Source organism: Dermacentor albipictus, chromosome 5, assembly GCF_038994185.2.
Source record: "Dermacentor albipictus isolate Rhodes 1998 colony chromosome 5, USDA_Dalb.pri_finalv2, whole genome shotgun sequence".
Taxonomy (NCBI): domain Eukaryota; kingdom Metazoa; phylum Arthropoda; class Arachnida; order Ixodida; family Ixodidae; genus Dermacentor; species Dermacentor albipictus.
The window spans coordinates 32,563,366-32,587,319 of NC_091825.1; the positions used below are offsets into that span (position 1 = coordinate 32,563,366).

Consider the following 23,954-nt stretch of genomic DNA (forward strand, 5'->3'; position numbering starts at 1 on the left):
CAAAAATATTGCAAAAGTTCATATTCACATATTAGGGTGTCATTAAGAGCCATGCATAATACATCAATTCGGTCCGCTTCAGATATGTTACTAGGTGCAGTTTACAGAAATATATCACTAGTCACTAATGAGTTACAAATTTATAAAGATGGTTGTGTTGTTAGATTTTCTTTCGATTTCCAACGATTTCCGGTAAAAAAAAAATTGATGGCCTAAATCGAAATTCCGCTTCGAAGGCGCGCTAGATTTGAACTCCTCCTTTGAAATGCAAAACCCTCACCAAATTCGGTACAACGGTTGCCGAAAGAAACGATTTCTCCGTTTCCATGTATATTCCTTACATACGCAGTTATGTCTCCACCTCTTCCTCATTTTCCAGGAAAGCGAAATGTTGTTTTCATCTGCGTTCACGCTATAACGTCCACGTCATCACGTCTCCAGCTCACGCATGCGTGCTCTCCGACAACGCTGACTTTAAAAACTTCACTTACTTGAATGCGCCACAGGCGCCTGGCGGATGGCCAGCAATAAGGGGGTATCCCAGTGCACAACGGACTTGTATGGGCACGTTAATGTATGCACCATGCACGTATCCGATAAGACTGTCCTTGATGACACGCGCTGCTTATGTACAACGCGGACATTTCTTCGTAGCATTTTGCGTCGCGTGTGTGCGTCTAGCGCTCTTGTTTTGCGGACGTCTCGTGGTGTTCCTCTGGTTATTTCAGCCTCACAGAAGCTTATAAATTTGCGCTAGATTATGCTATTGAAATCGAACGAGGCTGACACACAAGGCACGATAACCTTTTCGTTAAATGTTCCGCTGAATGGTACACTACTGTTCAAAATATCCCAGACCACAGCGTGCGCGAAAGCGGTAATTTCATGTCCTGCAGCAGGGTTTGTATTTGATTCTATAAGGTACTGCAACGGGAAAAAGAACGGCGTGTCTCAGCATCATCGGCTTCACGTTGTAGAAATTACTTCACGAATCCCGCAACCAGCCCGAACGTCAACGCCTTCTCGTACGCCGTGACTTCTGCACATGCCATTCCCGTGTTGCGGCAAAGCGTACGTCGGCGCACGCTCAAAATGAGGATAAAAGCGCCAATTCAATGTAGCCCAAGTTTATCTGCATTTGTGAGGCATGCTTCTTGTCAAGGAAAACTGTCCGAGCCAGCAGCAGTGCGCTAATCAAAACTTCCGATCACTTTTTTTCTTGTTAAGTGAGGAAGAACAGAAGCTGCATGATATCGTGCATGACGCAGCCGTCTAAGAATTCTTGAACGCCCACCAAGATATGCACGTGCGAGTGTGTGGCGTATTTTTTCTTCATTTGCGCGCACGCGTGACAAAAGAAATAGAAGTGCTCAGAACGACAGAAAGCTGAGCTAGTTGGTAAGGATTCATAATGAATGCGTGTATTCGCGGCGTTCGTGTTGTCCACTTCTCTACTCTTGTGTCCTGTCTGCACGCCTCACTTCTATTTCGTAGAAGTGCTCGTTTTGTCTCTTTGTTAAGCTATAGTGCCAATTCACTTCGACTGTTATGCAACGACGATATTGATCCATCAGCCAGCTCTTCAGAAGAAGCGTCCGCTCGCGTATAAAAGGCTTGCAGCGTTTTGCTGACACGCTCACCAAGCGCTTATACCTTAGCGCGCGCTAGTTCTGCACGCACTACGGTAAAAACATGCACTCTTCTGCGTGTTCCAATGACACTATAGCTACTTTTCTGCCAATGGTCAGCATGCCTGAAACAAACATTTGACTTAATCAGTGAAGCCAGATCTGACCTTTGCTGTCGCGTTAGAAGATGAGTCAGCACATCTGATAGATGCAGGTTAACAGCTATACTGGTTGTCTCGGCCAGCTTTAGGCAGAGTTTGAAGATATGCGAATGCCATGTAGCTGGTCAGAACCAAGGTAATACTGTTTGCCGTCCGTTGGAAATATTCCAATTATTTTTTCCCATTCCGTCTAATTGGATAATTAGTCTTAATTGGCTAATAAGCTTCTCAAATATAATTAAATGAAAAGACTCAATGAGAAAATTGTTGAGCAACATGAAAAACCCCCGACACAGCTTTCTGTTGCTCAATACGTGCTACATAAAAGTGTTTTTCCGAGAGTGAAAGAAGCCCGCAAATATACGCACAATTGCAACGTGACTGGCCACTCGAGGCACTTTGCGTGTATTCGCAGGCTTCTTTCCAGCTTAGAAAAACATTTTTATGTAGCCATATTGAGCAACAGAAAGCTGCATTGGGAGTTTGTCATGGCGCTCTACAATTTTCTCATTGACACTTTTCATACAGTTATAATATTTGAGAAGTTGATTAATTAATTAGGACTAGTTGTGTAATTAGCTAGAATGAAAAATAATCTGAGTATCTCCAAGCAACGACAAACAAAAATACCATGGTTCTGTCCATCAATATGGCATTAGCATATTTTTAAACTCTGGCTAAAGTTAGCTGGGACATACTGTATATCAAAAGCAACATAGAAAATGTAGTTCTACATATTGCAACTTCTGGGTTATAATCTGGGTTATAAGTTAAAAAGAAAATTAAAGAGGGAAACGACGCAAGAAAGGAAAACTGCCTTTTGCTCGTCAAAACAACTAAATTTATTTTGATCATCAACACATACAAAACAAAAACAAAAAATACAGAATGTTCACAACTGTAGAAAGTGTAGACAAAGAGAGAGACAAATATGTCAGGAAAATTAAGTCTGGTTAGTAAGTTAACAAGAATTACAAAAGGCTATGATACACTGCGTCACTGACAGAAATAAAGCAAAATCATTGGAACAAGCCTTGTGCATAATCAGCAAGCTGAAGGTTGCTACAATCACAACTGCCACCAGCAATGGTGGCCATCTTTGGTGCTGTGCCATAAGCTGCAGCCCTGCAAACTCCCTTCTGAACGCGGTAAATGTCGAACATGCTCACTCGTCATGCAACACGAAATTTAATGTCAAACAGAAAATGGTGAACAGAGCCACTGATCTATGGCATGCATTGTGACAAAAAAAAATAAAGATATTATTGTTCCAATGCGCAGTTTCAAGGCTTTCACTGTGTAACTAGCACCACTGCTTCACAAACATTGATTAATAAATAACAATCTAAGAAAGATCACGATCAGTATGCTAACAAAAGGCACCAAACCTTGCTGGCCCATCAGTCTCAGTAGGTGGTACATATTGTATGTCAATGTGATAGAGAACATGATTTACACTACGGATGCTAAATGCTTTTGCATTTAAGCAATGGGATAAAATAGCACCATTCTTAAATTTGGTAACTGTCCAGCATAAATCAGCAAGTCATGGTTCAAGTCATCCTTATTCAATAATTACTGCTTCAATATTCAATAGGTGTTCTCTTTCACAGTGGCGCCCCCTGCACATCAGATGTCAATGCTACAGCAAGTGCCAAGCTGAAAGTTCGAGTTTGTCACAACAATTCAAAAATGTAGCCAAGCTAACAGCACGTACAATTACACCAGCAGCAAGAGTGCCTCGAGACATTCAAATGATCTGTTGTTGCTAAAATAGAAATGCACAAATGCATACTTAAAACTGTGTTCTATATGAAAGCACAAGAATATGTTATCAATAGCCACGGGGAGCAGATATATAATGATGTTTGTTGGATGCAGATGAACACATTTGTGCTACAGAAGATACAGGCTACACTGAAAAGCGGATTAACCCCTTCAGTGTTTTAAGCAAGCTCAGCTCGTCAACGGTAATAATCTCGTTTCCAAAGCGACTTGGATGAACAACACATGTCAACTTTGTTTTTCTTCTACTACATAGAAGGCTGCAGTGTCTACACTTGAAACCCATGGTTACTTCACTCTTTTTTCTTTCACTGCGTACTAGATATCCGCACTTTTTCAGTGCTTTGAAGGCTGTGTTGATTCATTCTTCGTATTCTACAACACAGGTAGAAGTCATCTCGTCAGCGCTGAAAGGACGCATACATTGCAATCTTTGTTTTCTACTACATCGATAGCAGCACTTTTCAGGGCACAAAAACCATGTTTTCGGAATTGCATGCTTTTTGCGCCTTTTAGCAGATTTGGAACAATCTGGCGTGAACATGCACCATTCTGTGTTTTGTCAAGTTTCACACAACTTGTGACTCGCCTTAGCAGTGCAAGAATGGATGAAAAGCTTTCTTCAGTCAAGAGCTTTGTAGCAGGGTATAATAAATATCTTTTTTCTCGTTTCTAACAATGCCGTTTATGGCAATGACAAGTACATAGATATTGCATAGTGAAGTGGTAAAATGAGGTTCTTACGCTTAAATCATGAGGCAAAATGGTTGAAAAAGCTTTAGAAGGGTTTTTGATGGAGTGAAGTTTGAAAATAAGCCATTAAATAAAAAAATTTGGAGGACACTTAAGCATCTTTAAGAGCGAAACGCGATAGCATTCAAAGATCCCTGACGGCTTCTCACACTTCCGGGCAACTTCAGCTTATATGTAACCGTAATGTTTACTGGGAAACATTGGTGGTGAAATTCATGCACGAAAGCAAGCTTTCTGGTAGAAATGCAGCCTCTTGCGTGGGCCAATCTTCTGTTATTATTTCGCTCTTGATATTTCAGTCTGAGAAGATCTAATATAAAAGGTATGCACTGTCGATGTTTTGTTTCATGGCATCTGTTTCTGGGCTGCCATTCTCAAAATTCCAAGGGATACTTTGTAAAGAATGTAAGACAAGGTATGAGCCACTTTAATGAAAGAACAATATTAGTGCCGTATAGAATATGCGCGGTTCGAGATGATTTTCTCGGCCATGGACGCCAGCGCCGATGCCTATGCCAACACCAGATATTCTGCAACATGGGGCCCTTAACACTATAGCGCTAAAAGAAAGGACACTTCGGGTAAAAATAATAAAACACTTAAGGGGGTAAACTATCTCTAATGCTGGCAAAGTAAATCCAAAAGATAATGATCTGAGGTAACATGCATTGGTAAAAAGTAAAACAAACAAAAGAAAGTGCACATAAATACCAACCATGATTATCACCTATCCAACAGGGATGCACACATATTTGTTACTAACCAGCTGTTGTCTCCAATAAAATATGTGAATTGCGTGCTCCATAACACATGTAATGGAGCATGTGCAATCATGAAGTACTGGCCAGTTCTACAAATCTGGGCCCAATGCAAGATGTACACACCTTTCCTGGCAAAATATACACATAATGTAAAAGCTGGAAGATTCTAACATGACCATCATAAGCATACCAACACTTCCGCCTCCTAAATGCTGGCTTTAATTTTATGACCTATCAGTGCCTGCTACAGCTTCGCTCAAAGAAGCTACAGGTGAAGCAGCTCGGTGCCATCAAAAAATTGCATATCTGCAATACACTGACGTTGAAGCGGCTAGTGGCCTGAAAGACTGCACAGAGCGCACATGTGCAGAAAATACCAATAAAGCTACAGAGAAAGAGAAGAAAACACGAACAGTCAGAGTATTCTCCACACTGTCATGTAACTAAATTTGACAGCCTGAGCACGCACACGCCGAGCTCGCCATTTTTACCCAGTCTCGTCACACCATTGATGCCCATAGTTCACCCGCATTTGTGCCTTCATTCCCTTTCTTTTCACAGATACAAAGCCCACTCCTCAGAACTGGACCACGCAACATCACCTGTCATCACAGAAACACCAGCGAGTGTAAAACATCAGCACACAAAGTGACAATGTCGTAAGGAAAAGAACTACTGCTTTTCGATTTGCTACGGCTTCTGGAGCAAACCAGCACCACAAGGAAAACGATGAAAACTCGCCCCCTGCCTTAAAGCTACAAAGTCAACTGGTACACAACAGTGCTTCTTACTAGCACAATATGGCTGAACACTTTACAAAGCACTATAATTACATCACACATGAAATGCTTTGCAATTCTCCAGCGTAGCAGCACACAGCACCTTCTATATGCTATTTCTTTTCCATTAGTGCTGTTTCCTATACATATTCTTGAGTAACGAAACCTTTGCCATCAAACTATTACACTTTGGCAGTGATTGCGCTTTGTGGCACAGTGAGAAACATCTTTGTATAGTGGCTATAAAAGGCACCACTGCAATACCGCAACATACTGGCATAGTGCTCACAGAGCATACAGATACGATGTGTAGCAAAAAAGTATTGAGACTGGCAACACTGGGAGCAATCTGACAGTGATGCTGGCACCCCCTTCACATGGTTTGTGCATCAGCCACTCACAGACGCTCAGTGAAAGCGTCAATCGCATGCGGTAAACATGTGACGCTAAGAGCGCTATAAGTGAAGTTGTGTTTTGGTACTGCGGTACAAAAATGGAACGGCGAAATTTGAAGCAATGGTGTGTCATTAAATTTTGTGCCAAACTTGGTGAATGTGCGAGTTTGACCTAAGAAAAGTTGCAACGAGCCTTTGGGAAACATTCCTTATTGGGAGCACAAGTTTTTCAGTGGCACAAAGCATTTTTGGAGGACCAGGAAACAGTGGAAGACAGACCTTGCTCAGGGAGGCTTTCAACATCGAAAACTGAGGAAAATGTGGGAAGAGTGGGGGCTCTTGTGAGGTCAGACTGTCAGCCAATGTTGAGATTGATGAGTAGTGTGTTAAATACGAATCGTTTTATCCTTCATCATTTTGACTCAATATTTGGGCATGAAAAAGGTGTGTGCCATGTTGGTGCCGAAAAACCTCTCCACTAAACAGAAAGACAATCGGAAGAACTTGTGCCTTGACCTTCTCAACAGGATAGAAAATGACCCCGCGGCCACGGCGGCCGCATTTTCGATGGGGGCGAAATGCGAAAACACCCGTGTACTTAGATTTAGGTGCACGTTAAAGAACCCCAGGTGGTCAAAATTTCCGGAGTCCTCCACTACGGCGTGCCTCATAATCAGAAAGTGGTTTTGGCACGTAAAACCCCAAATATAAAAAAATATATAGAAAATGACCCAGGCTTCTTCAGCGGTGTGGTCACTGGTGATGATTTATGGATTTTCGAGTACGATCCAGAAACAAAACGTCAAAGTAAAGAGCGGTGCACTGACACTTCTCCTGAACCGAAGAAAGCTCGAGAGAGCAAATAAAAAATCAAGTCAATACTGATTTGCTCTTTGGCAGTAGGGGGATTGTTCACACAGATGTTGTGCCCAAAGGACAAACTGTCAAGCAAGTTTTTTATAAAGAAGTCCTTGAAAGGCTTACAAAGAGAATGCTTCGTGTCAGACCAGACATTTTGGCCACTTGGATGCTTCACCATAACAACGCTCCTTGTCATACGGCCATCTTTATCAACCAGATTTTGACGAAAAAAGGAATTTCAGTGGTTACTCAGCACCCCATATACGCCTGATCTTAGTCCGTGACCTTTTTTTTTTTTTTGCTCCCCAGGATGAAAACCCACCTGAAGGGGCACCGTTTGGTCGTGTCAAAAACATCCAAGTGAGCGTAACCAAGGAGTTGAAGGCAATTCAACTTGAAGCCTTCCAGCACTGTTACAATTAGTGCAAACAATGCCTCCGCCGATGTATAGCTGCCCAAGGCAACTACTTAGAAGGGGATAACATTGATGTGTAAAGATAAAACAAATTTTGTTTGGAAGAAATCAGTGTCATTATTTTTCTGCCACACCTTGTATATAAATTATATAGGGCATTCCTGCAAAGACTGCAAACAATTCCTGAAAGCAGTGCTCTAGAGATAGAGAATTTTTTTGTAAGCATATTATTTATGCTGGCAGACCTTTTAAAAGTTGTGGAAATTACTCATAAACAGATTGATAATCTAACATATATATATATATATATATATATATATAACCTTCGTTTTCCTCACATATGTGCAACAATACTATAGTTAGCTTTTGCATTACTTACTATCTGTTATATCATGAGAAGCCAGCAAACACACCAAGGACAACATAGGGGAAATAATTTGTACTTACGAGCATCGCCCGTGTACTTCGAAGACATGGGATTATTCCCCACCTGCGTCAAGTTGTTTTTTCATCCACCTTTATTGCCATTCATTTATCATTTTTTAAATTCAATTATTAAGTACAAGCAATTTCTCCTATGCTGTCCTTGGTGTCTTTGTTTGTTGGCTTCTTATGATATGAACAATAAAAATTGGGCCCCTCGGTTAAGCCACTTCCTTCTCGTTGATAACTATCTATTAGTAACTTATCGTAATAACAGAACAGGAGCCAAACAGCAATCAAATCGTGATGGATTACTAGAAATTATGAAGCTAGGACAACTTTTGGGTGATCTGTCCTCAAATAGTGAATACAATGTAGTTGTTCATATTTTCACAAAAATATTTTTTGCGCACTTGAACACCAAGATGTATTGTACACCGAGATGTACACCAAATGAACACCAAGATGTATTTTGGGGATTGAGTTGTTGAAACTGATGTGCGTTTCGATTTCCATCAAGTGAACAAGCATTCAGTACTGATTAGCTTCAATTCAGCAAGTATAAGCTGATGCGTAAAGTTTTGAATAAAAAGGTTAGTCGCTGAACTTTCAGTAGTAATTTAGTAGCTTATCAATGATTAGAAAATGTTTCTCAATAAGTGCTGCATCAAATGACATGTTGGTGAACACTTTCTGTATCCGATTGGATTCAGTAACTCTTTGCAGTTTTCACAGAAGCGCCTCGTATCTCTGTTGTAGCCCGTGAAGATGACAATGCAATAGATGAGTCCTGTGACTTAGTCGCACATAAAGTTATGCTCATATTTAGCTAGACCTACAATAAACAAAGTGCAAACATGTAGTTAGAAAGTGAAGCAAGGAAAACATATAATTAGAAGACATTTGGCCTTTAAAAAATATTGCTTAATTTTACATCTACAGTCAACTAATGTCAGTTCACTTTTATCGACTGCAGGTTTCAATTACCAGATATTTGAATAACAGAAAGCTGAATAAGGTGTGGTTGAAAATGACACAATTTACAAATTGTTAGACCAATGGATATACAAGCCTGGCCACACTAAAACAGACACTGCATCCTGAACAGGCCTACAAGCTGATGTACGACCACGTCATCACAAACACACAACCAGCTATGGTGGTGCCATCTTCCAGCATCACTCATCAACATACAGCAGCCTGAATATCACACATGAAAACATTTCAATTCTCCATGTCTTATGAATGTGCTCCTCGAGCACTTCGTTCCGTGTCGCTCAATACCATAGAAAGCCCGAAAATTAAAATAAACTAAAAGCCTTTCTTGAACTAACTGTCTTCAAAAGGCACATATAAATTTTGTCATTTCTTTGAATTAACAGAAATTTTGAGTTACCTGAGCTTGAATTACCACATGTGAAATGTATGTCACAGAAGTTTTGAAGAAGTTCTGTATTCTAGAAAAGCTCAGGGCATTGAAACAGCACCTCCATAAAATTTACAAATTCTGTGAATGCTCTGCATTGCGCATACATACCGTACCCCATTTTCACTTGTCGATGGTAAAAAAATTCCAGCATCATATGTGTCTTACAGTCTAAGAAACCACACATGGGATAAATAGATTGCCGTTGCAATTGCATTCCTGCCCAGAAAAGCATTCTATTCGTAGCTACTACCAGTAGATTTCTTTTGTCTGTAATAAAGGGTTTGTAATTGTGTACAAGCTTTCTATGCATACAAAAAGAAATCCCATAAAGAATAGATGCTCACTAAATTAATGCCATACTGAGCTACACACATGGACGCTTACATTTGCTACGCTACATAAGTCTTGCATAACCTGTACACGAGTCATTCCAAAATGGTACTTAAATCACCTAAAGTCTATAAACACTTTTCACTTTAGGCTTATAGAAAACTGACAAATACATATACACATATCATCATCTTGATTCCTTTCAATGCCACAAGGGGGCAAGGCTGCCATTCAGCACTAAAAATGAGTATGCGGCTGCATCAGTTTTTCTAACAGCCATCACCACATTCGGGATGTGTAGATCTCTAAACTGAGCATGTTCACCGGGAAAAACACAGCGAGTACAACAGCCCCGTCCCGTTCATATACCCTAACCACTCCTAGGTATATAATACAGGAAATCTCAAGTCCCAACACCGACACGCTATGCCTACTGACGGGACATTTCAAGAGAGTGACGACGCTCCATGTCTAGCACATGGCCACCTAATGCGTCAAGAACTCCATTCATTGATCTCGCACAACTTAACATCTAGAGTACACAAACAAAACTTAAAACAAGACAAAAGAGTTCGCAGGAAGACGGAGACGAAGCGATAAGCAATGGTCAAACGAGGGGAGCCTCAGTTCAAAGCTGACATTTTGGCAAACAGTGCTTGCCCAAATGTTGCCCTGACCCAAAGCTTCTTGTCAAAAGGTTGACTCCAAACTGGAACTTCCCTTGTTCGCACACTTTTTAACATATAGTTGAATGTATGTTGAACATTTATGCGTGCATGCAGCACTCTTTCAAGAAGAATGCCTCTGGGATACTCGTGCTACTTAGATCAGGGTACAGAAGATTCCTCACCGCATTTTTCTAAGACGTGCCTTGTCCTCCTGCTCTCCCTACCTCCCTCAACCCCCCTTTCCTCCTCAAGGGCTAACTAAACAGCTAGCACAGATGCCAGACACAAAGCAACATTCTACACAATGCTCCTCAAAGGCACAAACATTGCCCTATACAGCACAAACCAAGAAACTAAGATAAAACTTTTATTTCGAGGAAATACCTTACACTGCTATGACAAAAAGAAGACAGCTGTGTCAGGCGACTTGTATAAAACAGCCTTTGTGTTATCGCTACATAAGAGGTGCTCCTTGAGAGCAGTGAAAGGTTATTGATATGTTCGCTGAGCTTGTGTTTTTGCAGCTTTTTGTTGTAGCACGAAAGAGACATCTTTTTGAAAAATCAACGCAAGTTAAAAATTCTCCCTTCCAATCACAAGCACAGTGGCACCATCTCTCTGTAGCTCAAGAAGGATGCAACAAAAAGGTGCACAAGTGCTTTGTGGGTCACGATTTACGAGAATCGAGGCCTCAAAAAGTGTCCCAGCCAAGAATGTGTTCAGCCTTAGGGATACTATGGATGGGTTTCCCTGACTATTTTGTCCATGGGTAAAATGATACATACACCATAAAAACAATGCTGTGCATAATGACACTAAACCACCATACAGTAAGTTACTGAGTGAAAAAAATGAAGTTTTGTGCAAATGCCAATCAGTAACTCACTTAACTTACCATCATTTGCACGAAGCTTTTTAACAGTAAGCAAATTTAACCAGGGACAAAGTGTGCTGTGCAAAAGTGGCCCTTGGACTGGAATAATCAGCCACATACATGGATGTATACAGACATGACATGTGACCAAAGAGTGACAATGTTTTTAAAATGGCAAGGCGAAGGATGATATGTCGAGGTGTGCAAATAGTAATTTTGAAAAACAAATTCAATATGAATCAAATAATGATTACATCAAATCTAATACCTTTTGCGTAGTTTCCAAATAATAATACAACTCAATAGGGTGTTTTACTTTCACAAAATTTTACTTGAAACATTCAGAAATTTCTACTAACAATAAAAGAAGACCAGAACGCTATGCTCTGAGATAAGCTCCTATACAACAACGGCTACTGTGTATTTGAGGTTTTATTTTGTTGCTGCGCATAGAAGTTAGTTCTGATAGAGCAGCGACTCTTCAAGGTGCCATTTAGTCACCATCTATGAAATAAAAGTCTGGCGTTAAAAGTCAACAAAACATGTAGGAAATGCCAGCTTCGCAAGCGATGCAAGAATTCCGCCAAGAGCAAGGTAACCCAGTAAGCTCCATGACAGAACATCACAGATAGACCAAGCCCCTAACCATGTGACCACATTTCCCCAGTGATATCAGGTTGGTGGTGGGTGAGCATCAGCACTACCCGAGCGTTACGCAGCAGCGTTGATGCAAGACCAATGCCAAGTCCACAACTATATAAAAGCTTGGCCTACATTAGATTCAAGCAGTCGAAGGATAGAAATAGAAAAACACCTAATTGTTTAGTGGTTCCTTTTTGGAGTGCTTGCTTATTGGTGATGATTATTTGGAAATGATATGACAACTACTCGGTGTTTCAAATAGTAACAATTCCATTTGAGCACCAAATCAAACAGAGATATATTCAACTTATAAATCAAAATTTTTGAATATTCACAAATTCCAAATGATTCACACACCTTGAAATTTTTTGATCTAGTGGTCAGCTGTACATTGTACAAATACCTTAAAGGAGTGGCTGTGTCAGATGTGTGAATGCTCTGAAAACATATTTAAGACCGAATGTAAAAATAACATATGCAAAATGAAACGATAAAAAATTGGCTTACTATATTTAAAAAAGCATGTTTCAAAAAGAACGTAAACAATGAGGATAAAAGAGCTTGTTCTGTGTTCGAAAAAAGAACATGGAATATATCTACAACACCAAAAAAAGACTGTGCCACGCAAAAATGTGGTGGTTCTGATAAGACAGTCATACATTTTTGGCCATAGAATCTAAAATTTTGTGTAAGATCTGTAGGTAACAAGCAGACCTGCTGCTTCACAATAAAGATTTCCTACTGCAGTACAATTCGACCAGCTCATTATGTAATGTGGTGGCACTTTGGTAATTACTATTCAAAGCAAAAAAACCTGCTCTAAGGGCCATGAAGCTAAAAAAATGGCTGTGGCTTAGCTAAGGTTAAGCCCAGGATGCGAAGCATACTAGCCTTTATTTTAGTCTTTGAACCACTGTTTAGCCTGGTGAACTGCTGTTGCTTGGCTATATTTGGTTCGGCTAGACGAAGAAACAACTCATGCGTTACTCTGCTTCGCCTTCAAGAGTGGAACGCGACAGCGTTCCCGTCGACCCGCCAAGGGGTGTAAGACAATGAGCTACGGCGCAGCGACTACGCGCGGCGCATTGGACGCGGTGAGCGTCGAGCAACGCAGCGTTCGGCGCAGCAACGAAATGTGCGCCTGAGCAAGCGACGCACGCCTGAGACTTAGAACACTGCATTCACTAGAGGCGCTTTTGTACCGCTTCGAAGCATCGTACTCGTGGCTCAGTGGTAGCGTCTCCGTCTCACACTCCGGAGACCCTGGTTCGATTCCCACCCAGCCCATCTTGCAAGAGTTCAGCCGAAGCCACTTCTCCTCTGTCGTGACGTCACGGTGTCACGTGGTATTGATGGCGACACCGCCGCGCCTGAGGAGCTGGGTTGAGCTCTCGTAATATGCTTCGCATAAAACCTTCCAATGACACCGGCAGCAAAGATGGTGAGGTTGTTGTCTCAAAATGACATTCTCTCTGAGATTGAAAACCAAGCAGTAAACATTGGTGGCTTAGCTAATACTGGCAACTCAAAAACCCTGTTTCTTACAGAGGCAGTACATACGAGTGGCATAATGTTATGTCATGCAACAACTATTTGAGGCCTTTAGATGAAGGGGGTGTAGTCAGCAAAAGTAAACTTTTATGTGCAGCTGTCCCACCTCTTCACTCTGTGGCATTTTTGGTACAAAGCAATTACGCTCTGCACAGGTGCAGGTAAAGTTTAGGTACAGGTACTCTGTAATTTTTGGTACAACCTTTACTAATGACTTAAGGTTCTTGTGAAATCCTCCTAGTTGTCTTAGCTTGAAAGCAAAAATTATTTATTACTTCCTTCTTTTGACGTCAGAGGTGGATACATTCTGCATATACAGCAGCAAGCGCATACATTATTAGTACAGCAGCCAAATATGCTGTTGCTGAGCAAAATCGTTGCTTGGTTACTTTTGTGAATGCAAATGCATGCAAATTCTGCACATGTTGACTTGAGTACCCAGAAGAATTCTGTCTGGTATCTGTACCTGGCTGGTGCCTGACTTAAGCATGGAGCACCTGTTAACTCGGGGTTTGGCACCACTCATGTTGCTCACACATAGTTATTTTCAGATAACTGCAAAAGTTCTGAGAAGCGCAACAACGAGATCGGAAGATCATAACAACACCACGTTTGGCATTCGCGCTTCACAGCTGCAAACACTAGCTATTGACCAATGGTGCCATGGCACAATGTCTGCTCTTTTAAGATATCTCGAAATTTTGAAATCTGTAATGTGCTAATTGGTAAGCTTTTATATGTTATGTGGAGGCTGCAATTACAGCTTAGTTTAGCATGTCTTTGTGCTTCGAGTTTTTGGTACCTCGTACTTCCATTCCCCTTCGACATATGCTGTTTCGACAGCACTGATTTTTCGTAGGGCACCCGTTGCCACACCACACACAAGATTGTATCACTCAGAGGCCTTCCAGGGTGCTATAGGGCGATTCTGTCCTCTTCAACTGGCCCGTGCAGCCCCAACCTGATCACTGTTCCTTCAGCTGTTCATACACTGAAGCTACATATATGGTAGTTCAAACAACAGTCATTACAAAGCCCATCTAGAAGGGTATGTGGTTGCAGTGTTGCCTTTTTCCAAATAGATGACAAGTCCAGCTTCAACTGTAAAGGCATACTCTTTCATTTTCAATTTCAAAGGCCTTCATAGAGGCCTTAAGAATGAGTATGTGACAAGAGTAGTGCCTGAATCTTTTCTGCAATGATGACAGGTCAAAACAGCATTTTCTCTCATTTATGTTGCCTTGTCGAATACAGATTGTTCCCGGTCTCCCTAAAATATGGGCAAGAAGGTACAAGAAGGCTCGTGGCAACAGTTGAACTCTCTGCTCCTTGTTGCTATTGGCACTGCTGATTTTTACTTTTTTTTTTTAAACCACATCCTTCATAGAAGAATGTTTCAGAATTTTCAGCAAATTTTTTAATTGCCAGTCAGCACTGAACTTATACAAAGAAGGCACGAGCATGAGCAGTTGGAGCCATAGTATGAACATCGTCTCACAATCACTGCCACTACTTAGTTCACTCCTGTTTTTCTGCACATCTCACTTATGCCGGCTTTGTAATGTTACATCTCTTAATATGTAAAGCCTCCCCCAGCTGCGCTGTTATAAGCAGTGTGTTTCACAAAAGTTCTGGCATGCTTGGCCTAGTGAACACAACAATTTACTATTGCTGTCACGATAGTGTCAGACATGATACTATCTGCATTAGCAAAATGAAACACTAAACTATTTGTATTCCAGGGCGCCCACGGGCACCAGAGGCACTACTAAGCATTAAGGATGTGCGAGCACCTAATAGTAAATTTCAAATCGAGTATTGAATCGAATCGAGAAAAAAATGCGAATACTGAATCAAATGTCACAAAATTTAAAACAAACATTTATGCTTCCAAATTTTGTGCAAAAAAAAAGCAGCGCTGCACATGCTCAGGAGGCTAATCACATTACTTAGACTCTCGCAAGCTACAGTGAAATCTCGATATAACGAACTTCAGGGGATCAGTGTAAATTGTTCGTTATTCTGAAAGATTGTTATAGTGAAAGCCCCAAAATTAACCATTCCACTTATCGACCCATGAGTTCATAAGTTGTCATCATATGAGCTATGAGCTCCACAAAAACGTCGCTGTTGGCTCTCGGCACGCACTGTTGCTATTTTTCATAGATTCCGCCACCACACACCACTGAAACAATGTATAATAACAGTGACGCACGCAAAACAGACACTGACGCCTAGAGAACTACGGACAAAAAGGTAACTCATGTCGCCTCCAAAGCGCAATGTCCCTTGCTTCTTGTTTGTTATTCACACTTCTTGCCGTGGACACTGCAACTGACTCGCTCAAGGTGGACACCTGAACTTTGTCAAAGCGCAAGCGTGCGTAAACAACACCTTCTGGAAAGTGCAAAGTGGGACCTTGTGACATTCCCGCGAGTGCGGAGGTTACATTTCCCCACGCACATAGCTAGATGGCCGCAGAAAGAAGTGCAAAAGAAAGAGGCGCGTGCAGAAGGAAGGGTGAAAGAAGGAAGAGACGGACCTTCGTTGGTAGAGGACACTTTTTTGGGTGGAGCGTGCATTTGCAAAACCTGATGCATTGTCGCCTCCGCTCTCCTGCATTCTTTATTTCTCGGACGCCATCTCAGGTTTTCTGAACCCATGCGCCACAATGTCCGCTCTATGTGCCTTGTCTGCTAGCTTACTGTTTTGGCTGCCGTGAAGGACACACGAAAATATAATAATCCCCAGATTTCAGAATATTAGTTTGTGGTCCTGAGGCAGTGTTAAAATCACGGGGAAACCGAATAACAATCATTATTCTGAGAAGTTGGGTATTCTGAATTTTGGAATTGAGCAGGGGATTTCTGAAAAGTTCATTAATCTGAAAAGTTTGTTTGCAGAAACGAGGTTTCACTGTATCAATAACTTGGGTACCTATGAATCGAGATGTGTAGTATGCTCTACTGTTATTAAAGGGAACACCAAATTAGCATGCAAGTACTGATGTATGTGATTAGACGTGAGTACTAATTTCAAGTACGTACGTCTGCAAAATATTTTTTTATAGATCGAAATGTCGGTCAAATAGCATCAAGTGCTTTTTTCTCTGAAGTTGAAGAAATAGTGACGTTGACCCAAATACAATCGCGGCTTTCAGTTTCATAGTGGGCCATATACTGTGCTTCATGGCAACCTTCTATTGCTTATAAAGTTTTGCTTTCCAGTTTCCTTACCTTCAGCTCGTTAAGGCCAATCTGCACGACAGACAAAAGCGGGGAATGCGCATCAAGTCACCCAGCACCACTCCACACAGTCATCGGTGCCAATGGTAAAGAGTTCTCAAATCAGGAGGCCCATGGCAAGTTCGTGTGCCATCCCCCCCCCCCTTTTTTTCGTATGCATCCATCTGCTGCCTGTGTAAATGTGTCTGCAGTCACGGGTCAGCACACTGCCACACAATATTTTCAAGCCCGCCACGTAAGTGTAACGCTAGTCTTGTGACAGGCTGCTCAAAGCTACGAAAAGAGCGCCTACGAACGGCGTTTGGAACAAGTACAGTATTTCGCAAAGATGGCGACCTTGAACAATGGTCATCCCGTGCACTTGCTTTTGTTAGTGGGGTGACTCTTAAACTTTCCGAGGGCAGTGCAACCACAGTGAATAGATCTGCATCAATTTGGTATGAAACCGTAACTTTAGCCGCTGATACCCGAGGACGCGTCTCCAATTATGCCTAACAGGCTAGACAGGGTGGCCAACGGTGTGGCCGTGACGAAAATTCACTGCTGGCCAATGTGATAACTGGCCGTGAAACCGTCACAGGAAGCTTGTCGCTAATGTTCCTACGGGTGGCTCATCGGTAATCGCTCGAGAGATCGCGGGTGCGGTTTAGATTGACGGCCGTTGAAGTGGCGTTCGGGTCTGCGGTCGACCAGCTGGCAACTACTGCTAGCACACATGCTAAGTTTGCCTCTGTGCTCGCATGTGGGTAAAAAGCTGCAAACCATGCGAATCTGCACGAGTGAACACTGAACTCGCATATCCAGTGCGACCAGTGTGCCTTCCGGTGGCTAAGTGGCCCGATATTCACACATGCTTCCGTGCTTTCCACATATGCTGCTTTCACATGCCGTTAATTGTTTCAATTAGTACGGCTGACTCGGTCAAACCTTGTACCGATAGACATTAAGCGCCACGGGAACACTGCGCGCATATACAGTTACTCGCTGTGGGTACCAACTATTCAAAAAATAAAATACCGGATATTCAATTAGCGAATCGAATTATTCTCATGTTCACTATTCGATTCTAAATAGAGTATTCACACGCCCCTACTAAATACTATTAAACTGCACAAGGTATCAATAGAAAATGCCAGATTTCCAAACATACAACCCACTAGAATTACTTCAACAAAGTATGTCAAAATAACTTGCTGCGGGACATGTTGGCTCACATGTAGGGAAGACACAGTAAGCAAACTCAATCAAGAGAAAAAGGAAGACAGCTGTTCGTTTTTCTATATGACTGTCTCAGATAGTGCTATTAAATCTTCTCATATATATATATATATATGTGTCAATCTTGCCTTCAGGTGCTGTTTCATAGGAGCATGCTTCCGCGAAAGGAACAGGAAACCAGCTTGCCTCTACCTAGCTGCACCATGCAGGACTCACAGAAAACCTACTCTGGAAGACAAATGACAGCATGTAGCGGGCGTGCTGGCTACACTTGGCTGCACAAATGAGCAACTGCCAAAGCATTATAACACCAATGAACCTTCCATAAAGCACCATGAGACCATAGAAGGGAACGCAACTACCAGTGCCATTAATTACTACTGTCCATCACAGTAAATCTTCGCAAATACAAGCTTCCAAGCACACAAATGACTACATGCATACTCATTCTGCAAACTGCATTCTCATTCATAAAAATGGCAAAGATAATATTGTAAAGGCAATGTGCTCTGGAGCATAAAATATCACTGTGCGCAGTCACCAATATGGACTGCCATCCAGATTCTGATGCTGACTGCAGAGTTTCTTCCCACCAAGTGCATTGCAAAAGAGCCTCAGATGAGGACAACTGGGCCCGTGCTAACTAAGCTTCTCTTACATAGGCAAATTCTCTCCTAGCCCCACTTTATTTAAGACTTAAAAGCAGTCTGATCCACTAAGTAACACATCCAGCAGTCAAAGTGTTCTAGAGAAATCGTACAGAAATCATAAATTTTATTACCGCCAGAAATTATGGTGCATTACTGATTGCCTGCTGTTCAGCTGCCTGCCACTCATATTTGGGATTGGCATGGCAATGGGACAACTGTCATGGCAATCACCAATAATGTACCGTTAAGTAAGAGGTTTCATGAACATAAGCCCATAGGCGATGACACCCACTGATAGAATGCACTGGACTCATTTGCAAGACCAGGAGTGAAAGAAGGACTCGCCTTCCAATACTGCCTGCTGTCTAACTAAACTAAACGTGAAATGATGTCGGCATGGGCTATTGCGTCCTGCCTGCAACCTAGTAGTTTCGACACCGTCACGAGACCCCTCGCTAGACGCAGCACACGGGGAGGGGTCAGCTACCAGGTCCCACCTGGGCAAGTGGTGCCGAAAGCGGGGGCGTCGGAGGTGGCGGAAGCTGCTGGAGGAGGTCCACGCCCATCACCTGCACATCGCTGGGGAACAGTCGGCTGCCGCTGCTAAGCCGTTTGTCCCGTGATGGGGGAGGCCGCAGCAAAGGCACGCCGCACACTGTGGCACTCTTGGTAGTTCCCATGGAGCTTGGTGGCAATCGGCCATACAGTGACGCGTGCTTCGGGGAGGCCTATGCGAAGGAAAATTAAAGGTTTCGGGCCTCACACATCGAGGCTCACAACTACCGAACAATGCATAAAGAATTTGTGCAGAAACCATCCACAATGACTGTCCATGTAAGTGAACAGCCAAACGCTTCAAGAAAGCTACTGACCTAATTAAAAGAATGATGCGCTTGACCACATAAATTTTTTGCTGTGACAAGATTTAGGTAGCATTTGTTGTTTCATTGCATAATTTCATGGAGAACAAAGCCATTAACCAGCACATAACTGGACCCAGTGTAGGTGGGCAGCACATGCACCTCAAAGAAATATGACAGTCGGCATTCAGCAACAAACGCATCTCCCAACGCAAGCACCTGCACCCTTCACGACGGTGCTTTTGTTCCAACCTCCAACAACAAAAACGGGCAAAAGAACCAAAGGAAGCTACTGTATTCACTTTAATAATGGGGACAGGTATAAACGGTCCTTCTAAGCAAGCTGCTAGCTTCATCTGCATTTTACTTTCTCACATTGGTAGTATTTCAGAGCAAACTTTGTCTTAACACCAGTTTGGTTGCAGTAGCCGCCCATGTCATCCAGAATATTTGCAATTACATGTTGGCTGCAGGAATGCAAGATCAAAAAAGTATCTGTCACTGTGAAAGGAATAGTAGTGCCCCTTGTCATTGTTATGACAAAATGCAGCACGCATTGTGCTTGGCTGTAACAGTGAGAGATGGCACCACCATTTCACTGCCAAGAGCATCTACCCTTTTCGTCTTTTTCTTTTTTTTTTGCATCACCAGAAGTAGCCCTTTGCTTCTAACATGTTCTGAATGAAACAAGAAAATACAAGAGCGGTGCCAAAAGACAGGCTCTCAATGAACACTGTGCATGTTGGAAGTGGGCCACGCAAGAACAGCAAGCCTTAGAATGCAATTTAAATGTCACACTTTGCAACTTGAATTTGCAGTGACACTGCCAAACCTACCACAAAATGTAGAATTACACCAATAAATGATGTGCTACCCCTCTCATTCCTTACTTAAAATCCCGATATTAAATAAAATAAATAAATAACAATACAGTCAGATGCCTTCATAACGAAGTGCTCGGTACCTGCAAAATCCTTCGTTATACATATCTCTTCATTGTAAAGGTCAGACACCGTATCGCTCACAATAGAGCAGGCTAAGCATAGTTAACAAAGGAAAAACTTTATTTAATGTGACTACAAGAGAGACTCAGAGAAATAGGTTGCTAATTTTTCTGTGCACTCTTCTGACCAACAGAATGTGCGACTGCAGCCCAACTTAACGCACTGAGGTTCCCAGTATGCTCCATGGCGAAGCGCAGGAGCTGCAGATTATTGAATGCTGTGATCGCCTCCCTTGCCATCAAAATTCTCAGTTCGCTTACAGAATTTTTATGGCTGTCACTTTCACTGACATTCACGTCTTTTCCACTCTAGATGGCTTTGAAGAGGTCGTCGGTTGTTAGCTGCGATTACATCGTCACGACGTCACATACTGCTACGTATTTGTCAGCCGTCGTACCCATTAGTGGGTTACAATGAGCAGCGTATGAATTTAACGATTCCCAGAGCAGTGCAGCAGGACTCCTCCTGACATCGCATGCTCATCAAGTGCATCGTGCAGTGAGCACCAGCACAGAGCACACCTTGGCGATGTCTGCAGAGTGCACTGCTATGTGGCATTTATTGTAAAACAACAAATCGGCCATTGGGGATGCTTAAGTTCCTTCGTTGTACTGGTCTTCATTGTAGGGGCGTCAACACTACATATAAAAAAGAGGAACTCAGCTTGGACATAATCAATCCTTTGTTATAAAGGTCATTTCGTTGTAGAGGCTATCATTGTACAGGCGTTGTACTGTATTAGACAGTTTGCAATAGCTTTCTTCGGACAAGGATGCATTCCCATTCGCTTCGCCGCTAAGTTCCCTGTTTTAGGCCCATGAACCTCTCTGAATCAATAGCCTAATTCGGAATGCACAGTAAGTTATTCTTCACTCATTCCAACTTGCCTAAAGTGTGAGGAAGTGATACCTTATGTCATCATTTACTGCTTAGATATTTATGAATTGCTCAAGATTATGGCAGGATTTGGTTTAAGGGGACAGCTGCTACTTCAATCAATAATACCATGTCTCCTGATATAAAGCTATGGTAGAAATTGGGGACCGACCTATGAAGAAAGGGCCTTTAAAGAGAAACTTTTAAAGCGCTTTTCTGACTAAATGTCAGAAGAAGGTAGTGCTATGTACATGACAGAATGTGCAAGCGCGACTGAACAAGGGCATAGAAAGAAACAGATACACAGAGACAGCGCTACTTTCAACTATAGATTTTATTTTTGCATGCAACAATATATACTGCACAAGCGGAAACTAACGAGGCAGCTAGAACACTTAAAAAGTACAAAATGACAAAGAAGCGATGCAAAACTTTCAAACTAGATGGCTTATCCCGGTCTATCGAAAAAAGCACGAAGGGGCACCCTGATTTGTTTTTATCAGCAAGAACGCACAAGCCGGAATGTCCCCTTTGAGTGATAGTGTCAGAGAATGCAACCTGGCAGAAACATGTAGCGACAGTTTTACAAAAGTACTTAAAGCTATTGCCAAATGACGACCCATTTTTGGTATCTCATCATCATCATCATCATCATCAGCTTGGCTATGCCCATTGCAGGGCAAAGGCCTCTCCCATACTTCTCCAACTGCCCCGGTCATGTAGTAACTAAGGTAACTAAGTCTGAACAAATGGTGGAATTCTTTAAAGATTGGCAGGACAGGAACCTTGCCACCTTTTCTGTTGACTTAAAACGCCTGTACTATTCTCTCCCGCAGAATAATGTGATAAAATGTGTAACTGACTGCATTGACAAGTTTGGAGTAGTTCAATTTCAAAGCGCTTCCGGTCTGACTTGAAACAAATTTCTAGAACTTCTTTGTTTTTATATGAACTTGACTTAGGCGACTTGGGAGAGAAATGCCCTCAAACAAAATGATGGCATATGCATTGGGTCATGTATTGCTCCCTCCTTAAATGACTTACATCTTGCAAACTGTGACCAGGTTCTTGATGAATGCCTGGAAAATGACACCGATATCATGAAAGTATTCAGATTTGTTGACGATTTTTAAATTATTTTGAATAACGAATCAGGTGATTTTGACTCGGTGGTTTCAAAAACCCCTAAACGCGTTCACTGAAGTGTTGTCTCCTTTGTCGTTGACACATGAAGTCTCCGTAGGCAATTTCATAAGGTTTTTAGACTCGGCATTGTACTTTCCACCACAAAATGTCTGCTGGAATTATCAGCCAAGAGGCAATAAGCCAGTCCTACCATTTCATTCCGCCCATTCAAAGCTTGTAAAGCGTGCAATAGTGACATTTCAATAATTCTCTCATGAAGTCAAGTGACCACAAAGTGACCGCCAAGCACCTGGCAGATTCTGGTTACCCAATGCATATGCTCACCTTGGTCGTGGAGGACTTGAGCAGGAAGTGTAAAAACGCATCGAAGGGAAGCAGTAGCACTGCTAGAGCAAAGAAAGTTGTTGTGGTACCATACTTTCATTGTATTTCACATAATCTTAGAAGAATAGTGGCAAAGTTGGGGGTGAACATGGTTTTCTCTGCCCCTGAGAGTCTATAGGAGCTATGGAAACAGGTTAATTCAAAGAATAACAAAAGGAACACATGTTCTACTCAACATCGCAGACCATTTGTAACCTGCTTTCATAACATTGTCTATGCCAATCCGCTTTTATGTGGAAGAACATGTGTTGGTCAGACTGGCAGATGCATCAATGAAAGACTAAAACAGCATCAATATAACATCACTAGAGTAATCTCGGGCCATTTGGGCATTAATTGCCGAGATTGTCCATGCAAACCCATGTTTGAAATTATTTTTATTTTGTATCGGGCTCATAGCAGGATGACAAGGGAGATTGTGGAGGCCTATGAAATTGCAAAATTAGAGGAAAGGTGTGTGAGCAAGCCATCAGTGTAGCAATCTGAAAAAAAAAAACATACAATTCCTTGCTTTATCGTCGTAACTATTGCAGTGTATGTTTTGATCATGCCTTAAACACATGTACAGTTCATCAACATGCACCACTGAATGGTTTCTTTTTGCCTCATTTGTTTGCGCTCGTTCAGCATATATTTATCGATGCATGCGAAATCAAAATCTATAGTTGAAAGTAGCACTGTCTGTGTGTATCTGTTTCTTTCTATGTCCTCATTCAGTCACACTTACACATTCTATCATGGATTCAAACCAACTAGCCCGCCAACATGTTTTCTCTAAGTGTTATGTTACTAGCACACCCAGTAAGAAAATGATATTGACATATTGTGACCGCATGGTACAGTAGAATCCTGCCACAACAGAATTCATGGGGCTCATAAATAATTTTATTGTTGCATAACTGTGTAGATATAAAATTTTCAAATAACCATTAACATAGGCTCTTGCAGCAAGAAAGGAAATCTTCAATGGAAAAGTCTAATTTTCTTAACATTTCCTTAACGTCAGGATTCATGAGTGTAGCTCTTGAGTTTTATTTACATCTCACTCTCTCTCTCTTTCAAGGGTCGCGGTGTACACGGTTGCTCTATGAAAACTTTGCTGAAGTGAAAATGTGC

General features: G+C 41.9%; 1 protein-coding gene across 8 annotated transcripts in view; it reads right to left on the reverse strand.

Annotated features, from left to right (window-relative positions):
* Ack (activated Cdc42 kinase) overlaps positions 1-23,954 on the reverse strand; it is a 121,112-nt gene that overhangs the window by 56,753 nt on the left and 40,405 nt on the right. For 4 of the 8 annotated variants that reach the window (XR_010566194.1, XR_010566195.1, XM_070538345.1 and 1 more), the window contains exon 6: positions 19,066-19,296. Coding sequence is in view for 5 of the 8 variants with exons in the window: in XM_070538345.1 (XP_070394446.1) it covers positions 19,066-19,296 (231 nt within the window). In the remaining 3 variants the exon portion in view is untranslated. Of the gene's footprint in view, positions 1-4,749; positions 5,691-15,502; positions 19,297-23,195; positions 23,321-23,954 lie in introns of those variants that run through there. The other 4 variants (XR_010566196.1, XM_065439814.1, XM_065439816.1 and 1 more) reach the window with 3 other exon arrangements.